The sequence below is a fragment of the Mustela lutreola genome, chromosome 6 (genome assembly GCF_030435805.1).
Source record: "Mustela lutreola isolate mMusLut2 chromosome 6, mMusLut2.pri, whole genome shotgun sequence".
In the NCBI taxonomy this organism is placed as follows: domain Eukaryota; kingdom Metazoa; phylum Chordata; class Mammalia; order Carnivora; family Mustelidae; genus Mustela; species Mustela lutreola.
This window is the reverse complement of record NC_081295.1, coordinates 31,582,461-31,604,677: the sequence shown is the minus strand read 5'-3', so window position 1 is coordinate 31,604,677 and position 22,217 is coordinate 31,582,461. Positions and strand designations below refer to the sequence as shown.

The 22,217-nt window shown below is 39.7% G+C and overlaps 1 protein-coding gene across 5 annotated transcripts in view; it reads right to left on the bottom strand.

The window, feature by feature from the left end:
• Positions 1-19,675, bottom strand: part of USP45 (ubiquitin specific peptidase 45) — a 73,247-nt gene extending 53,572 nt beyond the window's left edge. For 4 of the 5 annotated variants that reach the window (XR_009354536.1, XM_059177008.1, XM_059177010.1 and 1 more), the window contains exons 1-5: positions 19,624-19,675; positions 14,478-14,596; positions 10,174-10,346; positions 7,286-7,389; positions 1,730-1,830 (exon numbers count right to left, since the gene is read on the bottom strand). Coding sequence is in view for 4 of the 5 variants with exons in the window: in XM_059177008.1 (XP_059032991.1) it covers positions 1,730-1,830; positions 7,286-7,389; positions 10,174-10,346; positions 14,478-14,577 (478 nt within the window). In the remaining variant the exon portion in view is untranslated. The remainder of the gene's footprint in view (positions 1-1,729; positions 1,831-7,285; positions 7,390-10,173; positions 10,347-14,477; positions 14,597-19,623) is intronic. The other variant, XM_059177009.1, reaches the window with a different exon arrangement.
• Between the last annotated feature and the right edge of the window lie 2,542 nt (positions 19,676-22,217).

Below are 22,217 nucleotides of genomic sequence, written 5' to 3'. Positions count from 1 at the left end.
GTCCATACAGAAATCGGAGTAATGCTATTTTAAAAAGATGAAATGACATTACTCCCCCGCTCGAAACACTTTAAGAGCTTCCATTACACTTCCGATGAAATAAAAATTCTTTACCAAGGAATTCCTTACAGTATCCTTCACGAACTCACACTTATTTTCTTTCCCCACTCACTTCTTCATTTCGTTCTACTCTCTCCCAGCAAACCACACTCCAGCTCCACTGGCCTTTTTTGATCACTGTGACCACTAGATTATTACCTATCCCTGCAATCTCTTCTTTCCTTTGTGCTCATCAGAAATACATACACATATTTTTGGTCTGTCTGTCCCACTATACTGTACACTCCAAAAGGGCAATATAAAACTGTTTTTTGTTTTATCATTAATATTGAATAAAGTATAAAACCCAGTATGTGGTAGGCACTTAATATTTCTGAATGAAGAAACTGCTTCCCTACACACTCTTCATTTAGATTAACATGTGTTATACATAGTTTATATGTTAGACAACAACACACATAACTAACGAAGTTTATAATATATAATACATTACTATTGAATGAGAAAGGATTTGGCCTCTCAGTAACCAGGTACCTGAGAAGTAACCCCTCTATCCTGGGATTTCCAGAGGGACAGGAGTGTCTTTCTTATTCTTGGTGGGCCCCTAGACAATTTATGCTGATAAGAGTACTCAGGATGGCAGCTAGCCATGCCAGAAAGACCAACATGTGATTAGAGGGCTGAGGTACCAGAGACTGAGTTCAACCATGTGGCCAATGATTCCAGCAGTGGTACCTATCCAATGAAACACCAACTAAAAACTGTGGACACCACAGCTCTAGATACCTTTCCTGGTTAACAATACTTTGTGTGTCTGATAAACATCAGTGTGCCAGGAGGCAGTGTCAGGCAGTGTCCTGACTCCACAAGAAGATACAGGAGATTCATGCTTGGGACTTTTCTAGTTCTTGCCCTATGTGTCTATTCTTTTAGCTAGTCCTAATTTGTATCTTTTTCCTGTTATAATAAAACTATAATTTTAACTATAGGACTTTCCTGAGTTCTCTGAGTCATTCTAGCAAATTATACAATCTAAGAAGGATAGTGGGAACCCCTAAATTTAGAGCCAGTTTGTCAGAAATGTGGACAGCCTGAAAGCACGGGAGCTTGAGGATGGTGTCCAAAGTGAGTTTAATCTTGAGTTGGACTAAGCAAGCCCTTAACCTGCAAGGTTAGCCTAACTCCTGGTGGTTAGTGTCAGAACCACACTATGATTACATAACGAAGAGCAGATATCACTCCATAAACAGGTGTTGGGCACCATGCAAGCATTTTTACATTCACCATTTCTAAATTTTCAGAAAACATTATTTCTAAGGCTCACAGTAACCGCACACATTGGAATTATCATCCTAATTTTTAAAGTAAGCAAACTAAGAAGTAAAGGACACACAGATAGTAAGAAATTTAAGTGGAGCCTGAATTCAAACTCAGCACTGGTCTGACTCAGAAGCCCACGATCCAGTCACTACCCTGTCTAGCTTCTCATATTAGCTACGTAAATACAACACAACATCACATCACAAGATTACCACCTAAGGATGCATGGCACTTGTGTGGAGAGCTCTCAGTAAAATCTAAGGTACTACTTATGAACTTATAAACTCTCTGTATTAAATATAAACTATTATACATTAATACAAATTTCTTTAGCAACTGCTTAACTTACCTGTTTGTGTTTTAGAAACATGCTTCTGGAGAAAATCAACTGTTTGAGCCAAAACCTTCTTATTACACTGTGTTGATAATTTTTCATCACATTCATAACACCTGAAAAAAATATAAATATGTAAGTAAATATGAAATCATCTTCAATAATTTTGCACACCAGGTAATAAAGTAGTAAAGTTGATATTTACCCAGTCTTGTCTTTAAAATGGGGGGGGTGTAGGGGTGCCTGGGTGGCTCAGTGGGTTAAAGCCTCTGCCTTTAGCTCAGGTCATGATCCCAGGGTCCTGGGATCGAGCCCCACATCAGGCTTTCTGCTCAGTGGGGAACCTGCTTCCTCATCTCTCTCTCTCTGCCTACTTGTGATCTCTATCTGTCCAATAAATAAATAATTTTTTTTTAAAATAAGTAAATAAATAAAATGGGGGGGGTAATATACGTAGAGTGGGGCATTAGGTAAGTCTAGAGAAATGAGCAGGAGAGAGTTCATACGGAGCCTTATTCAAATTAAAGTTCTAGTACTTTATACTAAGTGTAAGGGAAAGCCATGAGGAGTTTTTTAAGCAGGGAAGTGATGTGATCCAATCTGTATTTTTTTTTTTTTAAGATTTCGTCCATTTATCTGACAGACAGAGATCATAAGTAGGCAGAGAGGCAGACAGAGAGAGAAAAAGAGAAGCAGGCTCCCTGGCGAGCAGAGAACCCGATGTGGGGCTCAATCCCAGGACCCTGAGATCATGACCTGAGCCAAAGGCAGAGGCTTAACCCACTAAGCCACCCAGATGCCCCAAGAGTGATGTTTTTAAAATACAGATTGGAGGGGCACTTGGGTGGCTCTCTCTGTCAAATAAATTAAAAAACAAACAAACAACAAAAAAACATAATTCTGGCAAATGTCAGATGGAAAAAATCAGGAATAGAAGGTCAGGGTAGAAGCAAGAGAGAAATGAACAGATTTATTTTATGGAAATTACAGGTAGAAACAGAGAGGTATAAAAATAACTGCCATGCCAGGGCGCCTGGGTGGCTCAGTCGTTAAATGCCTGCTTTTGGCTCATGTCATCTCAGGGTCCTGGGATGGAGCCCCACATCAGGCTCCCTGCTTGGCGGGAGGACTGCTTCTCCCTCTCCCACTCCTGTGTTCCCTTTCTCACTGTGTCTCTCTGTCAAATAAATAAATAAAATATTTTAAAAAATAATAAAAACTGCCATGGAAAGGGGGAAGTGGATGAGGATAAGTTGGAGAATCTCAAAGAGGAGCAATTTTGCCCCTCAGGAGACATTTGGTAATGTTTTGAGACACGTCTCATTGTCACAACGGGGGAAGCTGCTAGGTAGACAACTAGACCTCCGGTGACATACAGGGCAGTCCTCTCACAGCAAAGAACTGTCAGCTCAAATGACGACAGTCCTGAGATCCAGAAATTCTGGTCTAGAGGAAAGACCTGCTGAGAGTTGGGAATGTTTAAAGTTGGTTGACAGGTATGGAGGATATCATTATACCATTTTGTCTACATTTGTTAAAGGATTTAAAAATAGAAAGGGAAAGAAAGTAAGTACTAGGTTTCTGACCTGAATACTTAAGTGATGGAGATGCCACTTATAGAGAGGGGAAGACTGGCTAACTGTTATTTGGGGCTTAGTTGGGAAGAGAGTTCCCAAAGATTTTCAAAAGCACATTTCTTTCTAGAAAGCTGCCCTCTACTAAGTTTACTCATTAGTGCATATAGTATTAATAAAATTTTTTTCTATGTATTATCATTACTTGCTTCATAATATCTTACATATCTTCATAAGATCCAATGGTTAAATAAGAACATATATTTGAATATATTGAAAGTGTTTTATAAATATTAAGTGGGTTTTTTTTTTTTTTAAGATTTTATTTATTTGACAGAGAGAGATCACAAGTAGGCAAAGAGGCAGGCAGAGAGAGAGGGGGAAGCAGGCTCCCTGAGCAGGGAACCTGATGCGGGGCTCCATTCCAGGACCCTGAGATCGTGACCTGAGCTGAAGGCAAAGGCTTTAACCCACTGAGCCTCCCAGGCACCCCTAAATATTAAGTGTTATGCCAACACACTACATATTCACAATCTTCTTGTAATTACTAGTGGTCCTGAGATTAATGGCTACAAACTAGGTCTGGGTTCCTATTTTAAACAGCACTCAAAATTCAGTCAAATATTTACTCATACAAAAATACAAATATTACTTTATTGCTTGCATACAGAAATACACATGTATGGGGCAGCTGGGTGGCCGAGTTGGTTAAGTGGCTGCCTTCAGCTCATGTCATGATTCCAGGGTCCTGGGATCAAGCCCCCAATCGAGGTCCCTGCTCAGCAGAGAGCCTGCTTCTCTCTCTCACTCTGCCTGCCGCTCTGCTTACTTGCGCTGTCAAATAAATAAATGAAATCTTAAAAAGAAAAAAAAAAAAAGAAAAGAAAAAAGGAAATACATAGGTACACAGATAAACCTGTGAAGGAAACAAACCACAGAAAACATTCCCAGAATATCTTTTCTAATAGACCATGATGGAATTCAAACAATGTTGTTACCAGATTCACACTATTATAAACCCTCAAAATTTACTGATGTAACTATTGCCAAAAATAATAAAAATTGCTCATTTGCAAAATATTGAAATGTCAAGAAATTTTTACTGATGCTATAATTTAATTCTTACTTGCTATAAAATATATTGTCACTTTAAGAATACAAAAAGAAAATGTAAATAAAAACTACACAATGGCAGTGGATTTGGAGAAAAGAGGACAGCTCAACATGAATTAATTCTACTTGTTCCCATTAGAAATAACCAAAAAAAATTTTAATTGAGCTTCTACTTGTGTCAGGAACTACTGTAAATGCTTTACATGCATTTTGTGATTTAATTCCTCACAACAGCCAAAAGAGTATTATCATTTTTAAAATAATTGGCTCTCCAGAAGTATAATACTTCCTTTTTACAGATGAGAAACTAGAACACAGGAGGGCTCACAAATCAGCAAGGTAATAAAAGTATAGGGGAAATGCTATACCTTTCAACCAAGATTTAAGTACTTTAATAAAAGCACTCACCTGAAAAAGTAAAAAGATAAATAAAAGCAGTCATCTTCTATGTTAACTTTAAGTGCTAAACCAGTGCCTTTTAACACTGGTCAGGCGTAAGAATCACGTATGGAATTTAACAATATAAAAGCCCTGATTTAACAGAGGACCAATGAATGGTACCAATGGATTTTTCATTCCACCTCTGTGATTCTGAAGAAAGTCAGAGGTAAGAAGCCACTGCGCTAATAATTACTACCTGTTAAAGCAGCATTAAATCCACTACTGAGCAACACTTTATTAGCCATAATTAAATCAAATCTACCACATTCCTTTCTTTTTTAGGGTTTCCAAGTTTTTTTTCCTAGTTCAAGTTGGCCTATAACCGAAATTAGTAAAGTTTTCTACTGAAATTGTTATAATTTTTTTTTAAGATTTTATTTATTTATTTGAGAGAGAGAATATGAGCACGTACGTGAGAAGGGGGAAGGGACAGAAGGAGAAGCAGACTCCTTGAGGAGCAGGGAGCCTGATGTGGGGCTCGATCCCAGGACCCAGGAACCAGGACCCTGAGATCATGACCTGAGACGAGGGCAGACGTTTAAGTGACTGAGCCATGCAGGCACCCCAAAAATTGTTAAACTTTTTAAGGTTTAAGAATTAGATGCGGGGGGGGGTGCACCTGGGTGGCTCAGAGGGTTAAAGCCTCTGCCTACGGCTCGAGTCATGATCCCAGGGTCCTGGGATCGAGCCCTGAGTCACAGGGAGCCTGCTTCCCCCCCCCCCTCTCTTTCTGCCTGCCTCTCTGCCTACTTGTGATCTCTGTCTGTCACATAAAAAACAAAAAATCTTAAAAAAAAAAAAAAAAAAGAATTAAATAAGAAAAAGAAAATAGTCCCAACCTCTAAGTTTCTGTAAATGCATATGACCAGCTTGAATTTCTTCCTTTAAAATTTTTCCTCAAATATGACTTAAATTATTTTCATTATAATACATATCTAACTGTCTACTCACAAAATGATCAATAATTGATTGTCCTTATAGGTCTATATATCTATGAAAGCAAAATTAAATAATTAAGCATAAAAATAAAATTACAAAATCAATAAAGTTAAATCTAACAACACTATTATGCTAGGTAACTTGTTTTGGTTTTTGTGGGCTTTGTTTTTTTGTTTTTTTGAGGGTTTTTTTTTTTCTGAAATGACATCATGATTCACACCATAATTCTGGTCCTCAGAGCTACAACAGAAGTTCTGACACAGACTCACTTGAAATAAGCCTATTGTACCAGGTGCCACTCAACTCTCCCTCCACCTTCCTCTGTTTCTGTAGTCCTCAAACTGTGGTCCCCAGGCCAGCAGCATCAGCAATCCTAGGAACTTGTTAGAAATGCAATTCTTAGGTCCCACCCAAGAACTACGAAATCAGAATCTCTAGTCCGAGGCCCAGCAGTCTATTTTAACAAGACTTCCTGGAGACTGTGATGGGCCCCATTGTCGGAGACCACTGCTCCACTCAGGCTGCAGAGAAGTAGTTCTTCAGCGGCCACACCAGGCATCCTCCTCCTCCTCTCCCCTACTCCAATGTATCATTTACATAGTAATCTGTCTCTATGCTTTCCTCATTCCCCCCAATATTATTACTTGGGAACAACAAAAACACAACTGCAGCAACACCTGACCCATGTCATGAATTTATATTATAAGATGATGATTTCTTCTATAAGCCAAAATATTGCTACATTAATTTTAGATCTGAGAAGTGAAAACACAAAGTTCAAGCATTTCTGTGAAAACCTCTGAAAATTCATTCAAGGAAAACTTGAAAGCTTTTGAAATTTTTAGAGAATTTCTGTTGAAAAAGATGCATATATACATTTAAAAAAGAAAATTGTTAACAAAAAAAAAAATTTTTTTTTGTAAAAAAAAAAAAAAGCTGGGAAGCTTTTTGATACAGTATCCATTTACGCCATTGAAGCAGGTATGCCATGCTAGTAAGAAACTAGGGAATCAAAGACTTGTTTTAGTGCCTGGACGTTTACTTTGTAACTATAAAAAAGTAAATGATACTCAGTGTCCTTATATGTAAAAGGAGGAAACTGAACTTTGTTCCCAGCCAGGATTAAGCAGTAGAATCACCCAGGCTTACCCTTTCCCCTCCAGGGAATCACCAAACCACTTGACTGCTTTTGAAGCACTTTCCTTTCCTAGTACTCTGGAATTCCTGTCTTAGCAAGTTGATTATGAGAAATCAACTAGGAAGAACGTTTCTTTATCCTATGAAAAAAATGTTAAAAAAAAAAAAAGTAGAGGGATGACTAAATTATTCCTTATTTAAATTTTATATTCACAGGTAATGTGAATTTTCTTAAAGTATTCCACAGGTTGTGTTCAGGATAAAAAACACAAGAGGGTATAATATCTTTAAATAGTTTACCTTGTAAAGCTCAAAGAAAATGATATTTTTTTGTAGTGGACACAAGCGGCAAGAAAATCCAACTTACCATATAATCCATGTGCTCAGACTAACTGTAATACAATGAGATTCTGTTCTCCAACTCTTGTAGTGCTTCAGTGAATGATGGCCTTCTGAGTTTCTACCACATCCCTAAAGATGAACAGAATGCTATTTGTACCATTTACATATTGGTTTGTTTCAAGTTAATCAAAACTTAAATCAGGGGCGCCTGGGTGGCTCAGTGGGTTAAGCCGCTGCCTTCAGCTCAGGTCATGATCTGAGGGTCCTGGGATCGAGTCCCATATCCGGCTCTCTGCTCAGCAGGAAGCCTGCTTCCCTCTCTCTCTCTCTCTGTCTGCCTCTCTACCTACTTGTGATCTCTCTCTGTCAAATAAATAAATAAAATCTTTAAAAAAAATTTAAAAAAAAAACTTAAATCATACTCATGATTAGAAAAGTTTTGGTTTTTAATTTCAAGCAGGAGAGAAAAGTTTCAGAAAATAATATAGATTCTCATTAAGTTTAATTTCTTGCAAAGAGGCTAACTTGCTTTTTGTAACATAGTATTTGCCTAGAACAATCATGGGCTGAGTTCATTTCCCTATTATTTAAAAATGAACTGGGGCGCCTGGGTGGCTCAGTGGGTTAAGCCTCTACCTTCAGCTCAGGTCATGAGCCCAGGGTCCTGGGATCAAGCCCCACATCGAGCCCCACATCGGGCTCTCTGCTCAGCGGGGAGCCTGCTTCCCCCTCTCTCTCTGCCTGCCTCTCTGCCTACTTGTGATCTCTGTCTGTTAAATAAATAAATAAAATCTTTAAAAAAAAAAATGAACATACTCTCTGCCTTACACACTGTGGGGCACCAAGCATCCTTGCAGATCAGTGCCCCCCCCCATAAACATATTTTCTAATACTGTCCACACCTCCACCCAAACCCACTGGCAACTAATGAGACTCAGACCAATCACAGTAATTTCCCTGACCAGCTAAGTAAAGAAATGAGATCCAGTTCTGGTCAATGCGACATGAGGGGCAGTCTGCTAGATGTTTCTGGGAAAAGTTTTTTAATCTCACAAAACAGAGGGCTGCTGGGGTGTGGGGGCATAGGGATAGGGTGGCGGGGTTATGGACATTGTGGTGGGTATGTGCTATGTGAGTGCTGTGAGATGTGTAAGCCACCTGTACCCCTGGGGCAAATAATACCTTATATGTTAACAAAAATAATTAAAAAACAAAACAAAACAGGAAAGGGATGTCCTTTTTGCCCTCTTTCTGGCCTTTGAGGTTTGCTGTATGACATATAACACATGAACCATATTTGGCGATAAAAAGCAGCTATGAAATTGAGGGTGGACAAAAGAAAAATGGAAGAAATTTCAGTTTTCAGTGCTCTTTTCATTGAATTAACTAATCCTAAAGGGTTCTTACTTACGAACTATGTAAGGTAATAAGCATTCCTCTCATTTTAAAAAAATTATAGACATCTTAAATGTTATTAAAAAATATTACATGCTCCATATCACTCGGGAAATACAAATCAAAACCACAAAGAGATATCACCTCACACCAGTCAGAATGGCTAAAATTAACAAGTCAGGAAATGACAGATGCTGGCGAGGATGTGGAGAAAGGGGAACCCTCCTACACTGTTGGTGGGAATGCAAGCTGGTGCAACCAATCTGGAAAACAGCATGGAGGTTCCTCAAAATGTTGAAAATAGAACTGCCCTATGACCCAGCAATTGCACTACTGGGTATTTACCCTAAAGATACAAACGTAGTGATCCGAAGGGCCATGTGCACCCGAATGTTTATAGCAGCAATGTCCACAATAGCCAAACTATGGAAAGAACCTAGATGTCCATCAACAGATGAATGGATAAAGAAGATGTGGTATATATACACAATGGAATACTATGCAGCCATCAAAAGAAATGAAATCTTGCCATTTGCGACAACATGGATGGAACTAGAGCATATCATGCTTAGCGAAAAAAGTCAAGCAGAGAAAGACAACTATCATATGATCTCCCTGATATGAGGAAGTGCAACATGGGGGCTTAAGTGGGTAGGAGAAGAATAAATGAAACAAGATGGGATTGGGAGGGAGACAAACCATAAGTGACTCTTAATCTCACAAAACAAACTGAGGGTTGCCGGGGGGAGGGGGATTGGGAGAAGGGGGGTGGGGTTATGGACACTGGGGAGGGTATGTGCTTTGGTGAGTGCTGTGAAGTGTGTAAACCTGGCGATTCACAGACCTGTACCCCTGGGGATAAAAATATATTATATGTTTATAAAAAAATTAAAAAAATATATTACAGATATTAATAGCTTCTAAGATGTTAAAAAATTGTTTTTTTTTTTAAGAATCCTTTTGTAGAGAGAAAAAAAATTAATCTAGTAAGATGTACAAAAAATCTTGGATCTATTTCTTAAGTAAATACAAATAGGTAAAGGCAGGTCCAGAGATGAGAACTACTGCAAGTAGGTTGGATTCTCTATCAAAGTATTTCTAAACCACACGTGATTGCTTTCTGAAGATAACCTTAACAAATGTTACCTTAACAAATGTTTCTTAGTTCAACCTTGGAGAAGTCTATCTGAACATGAATAAATTTATTTTAAGTTCTAAACATTACCAATAGTCCAACTTACAATAAGCATTTAAGAAAAATATTTAAGGGGCGCCTGGGTGGCTCAGTGGGTTAAAGCCTCTGCCTTCGGCTCAGGTCATGATCTCAGGGTCCTGGGATCGAGCCCCGCATCGGGCTCTCTGCTCAGCGGGGAGCCTGCTTCCCTTCCTCTCTCTCTGCCTGCCTCTCTGCCTACTTGTGATCTCTGTCAAATAAATAAATAAAAAATCTTAAAAAAAAAAAAAAAGAAAAAGAAAAATATTTAAGACAAACTCACAGATAAAAATCAATTTTCTCACCTGAAAACCACACTTGAGGCACAACCAAATGTCAGAGGGAAGTACTGGCCGCCCCTCACAGCATCTTCTTTCTTTTAAACATTCTGAGCAAACTGACAACACATTCTCAGCTATTGCTTTCTTCACATGATTCACACTGATAGCATGACTTACATGCTGGCAAGTGAAACCTGCTGAATGAGACAAAATGAAATGGGAACATCTTCTTTGCTAAACCGAAGAGCTAGCATCAGTAAGCAAAAGTCAGTAGCATTAAAATGCTGTAACTAAAAAGAAGAGAGATCCGAAAAACAAAATAACTCAAAAGGATACATACTGTATGGTTTCATTTATAAAGCATTTGTGAAATAACATGATTGGTGATTTGGAGAACAGATTTGTGGCTGCCAGGGACCATGGATGGATAACAGGGAGTGTGGCTATAAACAGGTAAATCTTGGGGGTGGTGATGGGGCAGTCGAGTCTCTCAATTGTGTTGGTTATACAGAACTACACATGTAATAAAAGTGTGCAGAGTTATACCCACTCACATAGACACAGATACACACACACACGAGGTCTTGCATATCTTGATGAAATCAGAATAAGTTCTAAGGATTGTACGGATGCCATTTTCCTGGTGTTAACGTTGTACTATAGAAATACCAGATATTGGGGCGCCCGGGTGGCTCAGTGGGTTAAAGCCTCTGTCTGTCAAATAAATAAATAAAATCTTAAAAAAAAAAAAAAAAAGGAGATACCAGATGTTAAATCAGATGTTAATCACCCAACCAGATGTTGGGTCTTCGTGAAGGGTGAATGGGACCCCTTTGTATATCTCTTTGAACCTTCCTATTAATACAAAAATTAGTTTAAAAATAAAGAGTCTAATAAATAAATAAATAAATAGATAGATAGATAGATTATTAGTGAGCAGGTCAAGCAGTTTGAATATTTTCCTTCTCATTAAAATATACACACAAAGGGGTACCTGGGTGGCTCAGTGGGTTTAGCCTCTGCCTTCAGCTCAGGTCATGATCTCAGGGTTCTGGGATCAAGTCCCACATCGGGCTCTCTGCTCAGCAGGGAGCCTGCTTCTCCCTCTCTCTCTGCCTGCCTCTCTGCCTACTAATCTCTCTCTCTGTCAAATAAAATCTTTGAATAAATAAATAAATAAAATATACACACAAAATCTTTTCACAGAGCCTACCTCTGCTCAGATGCTATTTTCATCACTATTGAGAGAAAGGAGAAAGAGAAACAAACAATGGCATAATTTACAGGAACAAGAATTCTCCTTAACGAATATTTCCAAATAACAAGTGACTCTGCATGGTCCTTAATTATCCTTTATAACAGAGTCGAACCGGGTGCACTGTGTGGAGACAACTGAACTAAATCAACTAATATGTTTTTATTTCTTCAGATAATCGTGTTCTTCTCCCAAGGGCACAATGACATTTCCACGTCTCCCAAATACCTGAACACTTCTATTTTTCCACCTCAACTATTTCAAACACCTGAACTACAACTATCCACCAAAAGTAAACAACGAAGGAAAGACTGAGTAACTTGAAGAGGGAGGCAGGAGTATGTACATTTCAACTTTTTCCATTTCCTTCCCAAGTGCAGAGCACTCCTTTTCACCTATTAGTTAACTAGTGAGAGATGAAGCATTAGTTCTCTTCATCCTCAAGCCTAAGTATGTGACTCCTGACAAGTGACTTATTATAAAATATAATTTCAACAAAAATAATGTGTAAATCTGGTGAAAGATTAGGACTTCTAATTTTACACCAAAACCAAAATCAAGTTATAAGAATAGACACAAAAGGAGGAATTCCAGAGTCCTATATTTGAAAAGCAAGGACACCTGCCATTAAAAAAAGGGGTGTTCTGAGGAAGACTGATAGATGACCACACAAATACAGGACCTAGAAGTGGGTTACTAGATATCAATGCTTTGAGTTTTTTATCGTTTAAATTTCTAAGGCTAAAAATCATTCCATACACTTTCTATATCATCTCTGAGGTGGGATCTGGCCAGGACACAACTTAACTATTCTCTGAGTCTACAATTCAGACTTACAAAACTGAAATAGTTAATGAATCCAGAGACAAGTGAATTCATGATAAAAAGGTTCTAGGAGTCCAAATTAACTCTATGAGCTTTTAAATGTCTCAACCATACATACTTTTTATAAGTAAATTTCAAAATTTTATGTTTTCTTACAAGAGTTAACCAGTGTTTAAATAATATTCACAATCTTTGCGGGGGGGATGTAAAAAAAATTTCTGTGCTAATAAAATTTCCTCAGTCTTCTGTAATTTCTTTAATCATACAACTGTGTAAATTTCATCTGCCAAATAAGTCTTCTTGAGATTCCTGAATAAAATATATAAATATATTAAAGTCTAGAGTTGTTTCACATAAACAAATAAAAAAACAACAAATTAAAATCCATGTTTTTCACTTTAAATATTAAAAAACTTTACAGGAAAGTCCTCTAGTTTACAAATGATAGTCTAAAGTCAACAGCTGGGTGGCTCAGTTGGTTAAGCGACCACCTTTGGCTCAGGTCATGATCCTGGAGTCCTAGGATTGAGCCCCAGATCAGGATCTATGCTCAGCAGGGAGTCTGCTTCTCCCTCTGACCCTCGTCTTCTCGTGCTTGCTCTCTCTCATTCTCTCTCAAATAAATAAGTAAAATCTTTAAATTAAATAAAATAAAAAATAAAATCAACACTTCCCTATTTTCCTCCCAGAAATTGTCCAAGGTCAACAAGAGTAGAAAACAAAAACGCCCAGTTCATTTTCTGAAGCCCCATGTCATAAATCCAGTGGCAGGGCCCTCCCCGCACAACACAGCAGAGCTCAAACAGGAGTGCATAGAGAAGGAAGCAGAGAGCACACTGCAGCGGTAGGTCTCACAGAGAACCCCGCATGCTTCACAGATGCAGAATGAAACCTAAATCTCCGGGCTGCAACAATCCTGGCAGCAGAGCCCCTAGAGCCAGTTTTGTTTTAAGAAGCAAAAGAAGGCAATTTCTAATTCACTAAGTGAGAAACAAAGAAGCCAAATTTGCCAGAAACAGTCTTGTCTCTATGACAGGAGGGGAGAAGAGATCTTGAGATTCTGGAAAAAACCTCAGGGCTGTATCATCCTGTTGGGTGGAAACTCAAAACTCCAATTGGTCTCGACAGTGCTATGGCCCTCCTCCTTACACAAATATTCTAAAACTACCTGGTCCAAGAAAGGCAACCCTACATCAAAGAATGAGAAATCAAGGAAAAATTAAAGCCACAATTTCTATCCAATATTAAAAAAAAAAAAAAAAAAAAAAAGGAAAAACAAATGGCACAGAAATCACCGCCATGAAACAAAAATACAAAACAGAAGAAGCAAATGTTCCCACATGAGGTGGCAAAACAGTAGGAAGTGACTGGCAGAGCTCAGGATAGAAATGGAAGAACAAATAAATAAAACCACAAAAAGGATGATAAAACTAAAAAGGATGCACTACAGAAAACACTGTAAAAGATAAAAAGGAAAAGAGCAAGCAGAATGAAAAGGAAGTAGGAGTTTCAGAGGATTTGAGAAAAAATAACTAGAAGACAGGCAGGGAAGAGCTAACATAAGAATCATCAGAATCCCTGAGAAAAAAATCATATTCACAGAATGAAACAAATGCTTAAAGATAGAATTCAGACTTCCCTCAAAGTACCATCCATCTTTTTCAAAGAAATGGAACAAATAATGCTAAAATTTATATGGAACCAGAAAAGACCTCGAATAGCCAAAGGGATATTGAAAAAGAAAGCCAACGTTGGTGGCATCACAATTCCGGACTTCAAGCTCTATTACAAAGCTGTCATCATCAGACTTCCCTCAATACAACAATCTATCCTGAAACATTATCCAAGTTAAAAATATTTAAAAGTGGAAATAAAAATTAAAAACGTCTTTTTAAATGGAGAAAGTAGGGAAAATTCTCAGAAAAGCTGAAACAGAAGGCATGAAGCTCAAAAGAAAAGTGAGCCTGAGGCCAGCAACTCCCCAGTTACCCCCCCCCCTCCCAAGGCTTGAAGGCCTGGCTTTAACAGGTCATGAGAAACAGAAAACAACAAAAAGATGCCAATTCTAAGTTACTTATAAACGAAACGAAATCTCAATAAAAATATCACCCAGATGTTTTGGAACTAGACAAGCTGATTTTACAGTTCATGCAGAAAATAGTGGAAATAAAGAGCAAAAGACTTATTGATTAAAAACATATGGTTATTTTCCACAACACTATTCAGGATGCCAGAGGTCACAATTTACCAGCAATGTCGTCTGAAGAGTCTTCATCATGAGGTAGAGCAGGCCTTTTAGTTCTTTTGGCTTTCTCAGGCAAAGCTCTGGAAGGCTCTTTCACCCGCATCTGTTACTTACTGAAAAGGCTGGGGGTAGGGGGAAATGAATACACTTTAATCCTCAAAATTAAAATTTTAGGTATATTACTTAATGTATATTAAAATAGAAATGACTTCAGTTTTAGTTGGGCCCTAGTACATCAAAATAAGAAGAGAACATCAGGTGAAACCAAAGACATCTTTATAAACCAATATACAGACGCACACTACATTTGACTTTTGCCAATTACCCTCCAAATACATGATGTCCAGGTGGATGAAAAACAAACAAACAAACGAACAAAAAAACCCAAAAGGTTTGATCAAGGGAATCAGTGCTCCTTCTGGGTCATGTGGTCTCCTTGCCTCTACTCCTGTCCCACCAGCTAGGAAACAGAAGTTGGAAAAGCCATAATGGACCAGGGACGGAAGCCATGTGCCCAATACAACATGAGCCCTTCTACCTGCACCGTATGACCTAGCAATGACTGACAGAAATTGTTTTAAGCTATACTGCATTTTTTGTGGGGTTTTTCCCCACGTTTTTATTATGAAAAAATTTAAACTTCCAGAAAAGGTAAAAGACCAATATAATAAACACCCATATACTTACTACCTACATTCCACATCTAGAACATCTGCCCCATTTGTTTTACCTAAGTATCAGTGTGTACAGAGAGAGACAGAGAGAGAAATACACACATGTGAGTATATTTGTTTCTGCTGAACTATTTCAAAGTTGCAAAGAGTTTGTATCTTTTTTAAGAATAACAGCATTTTCCTATATATAGCCACATCATTATGACATCTAAGAAAATTAACAGTAATTCCCCATTCTGAGGTTCCATCGTATTCTAACCTCTTCAGCTGACTCATAATTATCTTCCATACTTGTTTTCTAAAAATCAAGATTCAGTCAAGGTGTGCACTTTGTATTGGTTATGTCATGCTAACTGTTCGCATCTTTTAATCCACAGCTATTCTTCCCATCTTACACTTTCCTAAGACACTGGCTTTTTTAAGAATCAGGCCAGAGCATATGAGTCGCCTTAAAGATCTTGTTAAAATGTGGATTTTCATTCAATAAGTCTTGCACAGGCCCTGAGGTTCTGCCTGTCTAACAAGCTCCCAATGGTAAGCCATTGCTGTGGGTCCAAAAACCAGGTGTGTTTATTTTGTTTTGTTTTCTTAAGATTTATTTTAGAGAGAGAGCATGCACACGACCATTGGGAGAAGCAGAGGGAGAGGTAGAGGGAAAGAATCTCAAGCAAAATCCCCACAGAGTGAGGAACCCAACAGGGGGTTTGATCTCAGGATCCTGAGATTATGACCCAAGCTGAAACCAAGAGTCAGACGCTCAACCAACTCAGCCACTCAGGTGCCCCCACAGACCACACTTTCTTTTTTTTCACAGACCACACTTTCAATAGCAACATTGTATAATGTCCCACACTTGTCTCTTCAAGCTGTTACTTACCTCTGTTCTTTATATTTTTAAAAAATCCAAAGTTAATTGTTAAGATTTTAGATTAAAAATTAATCATTTAAAAAGAAATTAAGCATTTTTTAAAAATCACTGTATTTGGTGTCTCTGTTAAAGCTTAGCCTAAATCCTACCTAATATCATCTGTTCTACGGTTAAGCTACACTGTAATTTTCGTGGCTATTTGTTTATTTGCTTTTGTTGATTAAGATGGAAGAATCTTTCAACTCAATAATAAATTCTGGGGCGCCTGGGTGGCTCAGTGGGTTAAGCCGCTGCCTTCGGCTCAGGTCATGATCTCAGGGTCCTGGGATCGAGTCCCACATCGGGCTCTCTGCTCAGCGGGGAGCCTGTTTCCTCCTCTCTCTCTCTGCCTGCCTCTCTGCCTACTTGTGATCTCTCTCTGTCAAATAAATAAATAAAATCTTAAAAATAAATAAATAAATAAATAAATAAATTCTGAATCTTGGGGTGCCTGGGTGGCTCACTTGGTTGAGTGGCCAATTCTTGATTTTGGCTGAGGTCACGATCTCAAGGTCATGGGATGGAGCCGCCTGCTGGGCTCCTCAATCAGTGGAAAGTCTGAGGTTTTCTCCCTCTTTCTCAGCCCCTCCCTGTGCTCACGCGCACACACATTCTCTAAAATAAATAAATCTTCAAAAATGAATAAAAAAATAACTCTGAGTCTTGATTCAGTTATACCACATTCCGCATAAGGAAGCTTTTTAGTTTACCATTTTAAGAGCCATTTCTTTAACTCCAGAGGTCATCACTCTAGAACGGAACTGCAACAAATTATGGCCTTCAGGGTGAGAGACGCACGAGGGCTCTGAGTTCCTTGAGCACTTCGTTTCTTTTTTTTTTTTTTTAAGATTTTATTTATATACTTGACAGACAGAGATTACACGTAGGCAGAGAGGAGGAAGCAGGCTCCCCGCTGAGCAGAGAGCCCGATGTGGGGCTCCATCCCAGGATTCTGGGATCATGACCTGAGCTGAAGGCAAAGGCTTTTAACCCACTGAGCCACCCAGGCGCCCCGAGCACTTCATTTCTGATTGCCTTCTCCCTCCAAACTTCCACTATATAACTATATATATATAGTTATATTTATTAGCTATAAACCCCTATAGCTTCTACCTTGCAAAATCATTAATTCAAGTTCTAATCACACATTCAAGTTCTTCCAGCTTTGCCTCTTCAGCCACTCCTATTCACCTTTAGTGCCCAGGCTGGGGAGAGGCTGCATCTCACCAAGTGAGATGATCACTATAGCAAGGCACAGATGGGGAAGTAGCAAATGGAGTGCTGGTGCTTAAAGCTTCACTTGGAAATGATGTATGTCACGTCTGCTTGTATTTTACCAGCCCAAGCAACTCATTCCACACATTCAACTTCGAGTAGACATGCGGGTAAGGGAGTGGGATGTGGGATGTGTACAAAGAGTGTAACCTTACCATGTATACAGAAAGAACAAAATATGTGTGCCCAGCCTTAAGGACTACCACAAAACCCCCCTAACAGAACCCCAAACCTAAATGAATCCAATTAACCACTTTCTCTACGTCTGCATCCAAACAAGCTGGAGAAAATTTTGTAAGAAAGGTGACTGGGTCCGCTAAATTCATAATCAAAATCTCAATCTCAAATGGATCGAGACATGACATTATCTACTACACTTTCTGGAAAACCTATTTACCTATTCCTCACATAGCCATTTGAAACCTTCCTCACTCTTCTAAACGTCTAACTCCTCCATCTCCCTTCTTCTCAAAATAGTATCTAGTCTTCTACTTTATCAAGGGAAAAAAGATATAATCAGAAGGCAATCTGCTCTTTCCAACCCCAAATTTACAGACTTACCTCCAACTATTTCAACTTGATGTCCTGAAAATGCAGGCATAACTTTAAAAAAAAAAAAAAATCCAGGAAAAATGGGCCATGAGAAACCAGCCATAGCTTTCCCCAGCTTCCCAGACATCTTTATCTTGATAAAGACAGACATCAACCCATAGATACTGCTTGCAGAATAACAAAAAGAAAAGGTATTTGACCACAATCTATGAAAGGTCTGTAAAAGTGACTCAAACTTCACTTGCCAACGCAGTCAATTTCCAGTGATTTTTCTAAGACCTGCAATATGTCTAAACAGAGAAATAATTTTGGATAGTAACCCACTATTTAGCAATCACTTATCTGTATAGCTTTTTCTTTCCTTTTTTTAGGCAAAAAGAGACAAAATTAAAATCTAATTACTCAAGCTTCAAGTACTTTCTATCACCAATATTGTGTGTGGGAAGTTTCAAGACCACCGTCATATTTGGAGATTTACTGGAAGGACTTACAGGACTCAGCACGTAGTTGTACTCAAGGCTAACTTTTATTAGGGCAATGGAGTATGGACATACAACCTGAGCATAATGAAAAGACACAAATGAAGTTTGCAGGAATCTATGTGCAGGCTTCCTTGTGTTCTCTTCCTCCCAGAAAGGGTCAAACAGAGCACACTCTTCCTTCCAATAAGGAAAGTCCAGCAACGTCTGTGCAATGTTTCTGCTCAGGGAAGCCCATCACAGACTCACAGGGCTGGGGTTTTCCTGGAGGCTGCTAACTTCGGCATAAACCACAGGGTACTGCATGAACTATTTTGTTTCCAGACGCCAAACAAGCAAGCAGGCCTTTCTAAGGAGAGCAGTCTCAGGCCTGATATGTTAACTCTTTTCAGGACAAGTAAGTTCTGGCCCTTTTTTTTCACGCGGTTTCCCAAACAAAACTGTTCAGTTTTCAATTTCAGTATTACTCTAACATCTGTCTTTTCTCTGCTGTAGGATGCGCAACTAAGTTGTTTAGAAATGTTTGATTTTTTTTTTTTTTAACATCCTATACAAACAAAAGCCCATAGTCTCAAGAAAAAAAAAAACAACTTTTTTCCCTACCCTTGAACTCTTGGGCAATTATTTTCGCCGTGGGGAGGAGGAGGACACACTCTCCGTTTAGTACCAGGCTCAAGAAGATGAACAGCACTTGTACACGTTGGGCGTGCATCACGCTCGGCTCTCAGCACTCCAGGATACTTCCTCACGTAGTGCTACAACCACCTTACGAGACGGGCTCCTAAGACTGCCCCCAGTTCACACTTGAATCTGAGAGCCGCAGAGGTTAAGTGACTTCAGAGGTCCCGGAGCCAGGAAGAGGTGGATGGAGACCTGGACCCCAGCAGCCCTTCTCCGGGGCTCCTAACAGTACCCTCCCGTCACTAACAACAGCACCCCAAGTTTCTCAAGAGCAAATGGGTAGTGAGCAGAGCGCGCGGGAGGAAGGCGGGAAGGGCGTCGGGGAGCGCCTGCTTCCCGATACAGCGGAGACTCGGGCCCCTCCCTGCGAACCCCTCCCGCCCAAACCACCCGGCGCCGCCGCCGGCGCCCAGCCGGGCCGCACTCACGCGGCCCTCGGTGACCGCCGGGAACCCCCGGATCGGCAACACCGGGGCGCGTAGGAGGCCTCTCTCCCAGGCCTGTCCTGCCACAAGGGGCTGGGGTAAAGGAAGCGATGACCGAGACACTACGACGACCCCAGCCCCTCAGCCCGGACTCACCACGCCGGGCCGAGCCGCCGGGTCTATAACCACAAGAGACTGCGCATGCGCGGCTGACCTCCCGGTCGGCCGGGGCGGGGCCTCGTGTGCCTGCCCCGCGTCCGGGGCGGGGTTTGACGCCTTCTCCGCCGCGGCGCACGGGAGTGGGGCGTGGACCGCCCCCCACCCCCACCCCGGGGCCGGTGTCGCCGCGCCTGCGTTCTGTGGATCTGCAGAGCCCCGTAGGCCGGCTAATCGGAGGATAACCGCAAGGAACTCCCGGCTGCGTCCGGACGGTGTTCGGGTGTGAGCAGTTCAAGGGCTTCCCGGAGTCGGGCTTAAATCCCACTTGTTGCTGAAGGCCTGAAGGGATAGCTTCTGACTTCTCTCCGTCACACCGCAATAAAATCACATCTGACATTTGTCATATGTTGTCTCGCATTTTTTTTCATTATTATCGGCTTACCTGTCCTAGCTTACTTACAGAGACAAGAAATTTCTTGACCTTCACCTATAGCTCTTCGAAGCTCGATTATCCGTTAAATTGGTTTGCACACTGCATTTGTTTAGTAAAAATAATCGTTTTGAAAATATTTTAATGATGTTGCAAACATCCACTCTAGTTATGCGTGAGTCCTAAGAGTTTTGTAATCCTTCACAACTCTTCAACCAGGAGACAGGTGGCCTAATGATAGAACCTTGGGTTAATAGTCCAAGATACCAAAGGTTAAATTTAAAAAACTCTGGTTTTCCCCGTAAAATCTCTAATTTCTTACGAAATAGTTACTTCTATGTACAGAACTTAGCAAAGGAGGTCACTAGGTGTTCACATTGTATTTATGGAAACCACCCATTCGACAAATGTAACTAAGTACAAATTTGCCAGTTACGGTGCTGGGGATAGGGATCACTACTCAAGTTTTGGAGTAGGGGAATTTTTTTTCTTTAGGGAAAAAAAAATATTCCCCAAATAAGAACATGTCGTACTGTGGTGTAATTGTTAAGTCAAAACTGTCTACATCACAAATCGAAGTTTTTATTTATTTTAACATCAGATTTGAAAAAGAACATGGAGGAAAAGAAGATATGCAAACCTGCAAAAATCTAAATTTCCATACTAAACTGCATTGGTGTAAACGAACTTTTAAAAAAATGTATCATAGGGGCACCTGGGTGGCTCAGTGGGTTAAAGCTTCTGCCTTCCGCTCAGGTCATGATCCCAAGGTCCTGGGATAGAGCCCTGCATCGGGCTCTCTGCTCAGCTGGGAGCTTGCTTCCCTTCCTCTCTCTGCCTACTTGTGATCTATCAAACAAATAAATAAAATCTTTAAAAAAAAAAAAAGAAAAAGAAAAAATGTATCATATATTGGACTCCCAATTTAAAAAGGGAGAGGACTGAATTAGAACAAAGAAATTTAAGAATTAGGTGTGCCTGGTGGCTCCTGGGTGGCTCAGGCTCCCAGCTCAGTGGGGAGTCTGCTTCTCCCTCTCTGTCTGCCCCTCTCCCTTTCACCCTCTCCTGTTCCTGCTCGCTCTCTCTCAAAAGGAAAGATGGGGTGCCTGGGTGGCTCAGTAGGTTGACCCTCTGTCTTAGGCTCAGTTCATGATCTCAGGGTTCTGGGAGAGAGCCCTGCATCTGGCTCTCTGCTAAGCAGGGAGTCTGCTTCCTCCTCTGTCTGCCTGCCTGTCTGCCTACTTGTGATCTCTCTCTCTCTGTCAAATAAATAAATAAAATCTTTTTTTTTTTAAAAGGGGACAAGAAACAGCAATTATGCAAATACCATACAATTTTTTTTGGAAATGATAAAATTCCAAAACTATCTTGATTTCTAGCTGTCTACATTCTATTTTACAACTTGATTTTTTTTTCATTTGAAGTATATCTTGGACATAAACCTACATTAACCTCATTCTTTTGTCTAGTTGCTTAAACTTAAAATGGATGTATCGTTTTTTCCCCAGTTTTCTGTTGATGTACTTTTATCTTTATCTTTGCCTACTTGTGCAAATAATCATTAGTAGACAGCAATGGAAATGCTGAGTCAACAGATAGTTATTTTAAGTTTTGATAGAAACACATTTAAAAAAAAAAAGCTGCAGGAAAAATATTTCCTAATCTTCATTTGATTTGTCAAATATCTGGAGGCTTGATGTGACTTAGAAAGAAATGGGGAAAATCTCCTCCTTTCAAGTTGCCTTTCACTTTCATTATGCCAAGAAATAAAAGGAGTTGCTGGAGAATTAATGGTGCATATTAACTCAACACTGGTAGACCTTTCCCAGAAAAGTTAAACTATTTTTTCTCCCTTCATCTCACTTTAAGCCTTCCTGACTCTTCTCTGAAAGAAGAACTTGGACACCTGTCCAAAGAACAATAATCAAGGCTCTTTCTTGACAAGAATTTTTGTTATGAGAACTCTTAAATAAACCAAGTCTGGCACTGTGCTAGGTAAGGGAGGAGCTATTCACCTTTTGAGAGAAAAAATCCTGCAGAAAAATATATCTCAAATACTTAGTCATGAACATTGGAAAAAAAATTGTTTCATGATATGTGCTGTTGCAAAAGTATAAATCAAATTGAATGTGAGTTATTGAGGTCAAGCACTTTGTTTCAT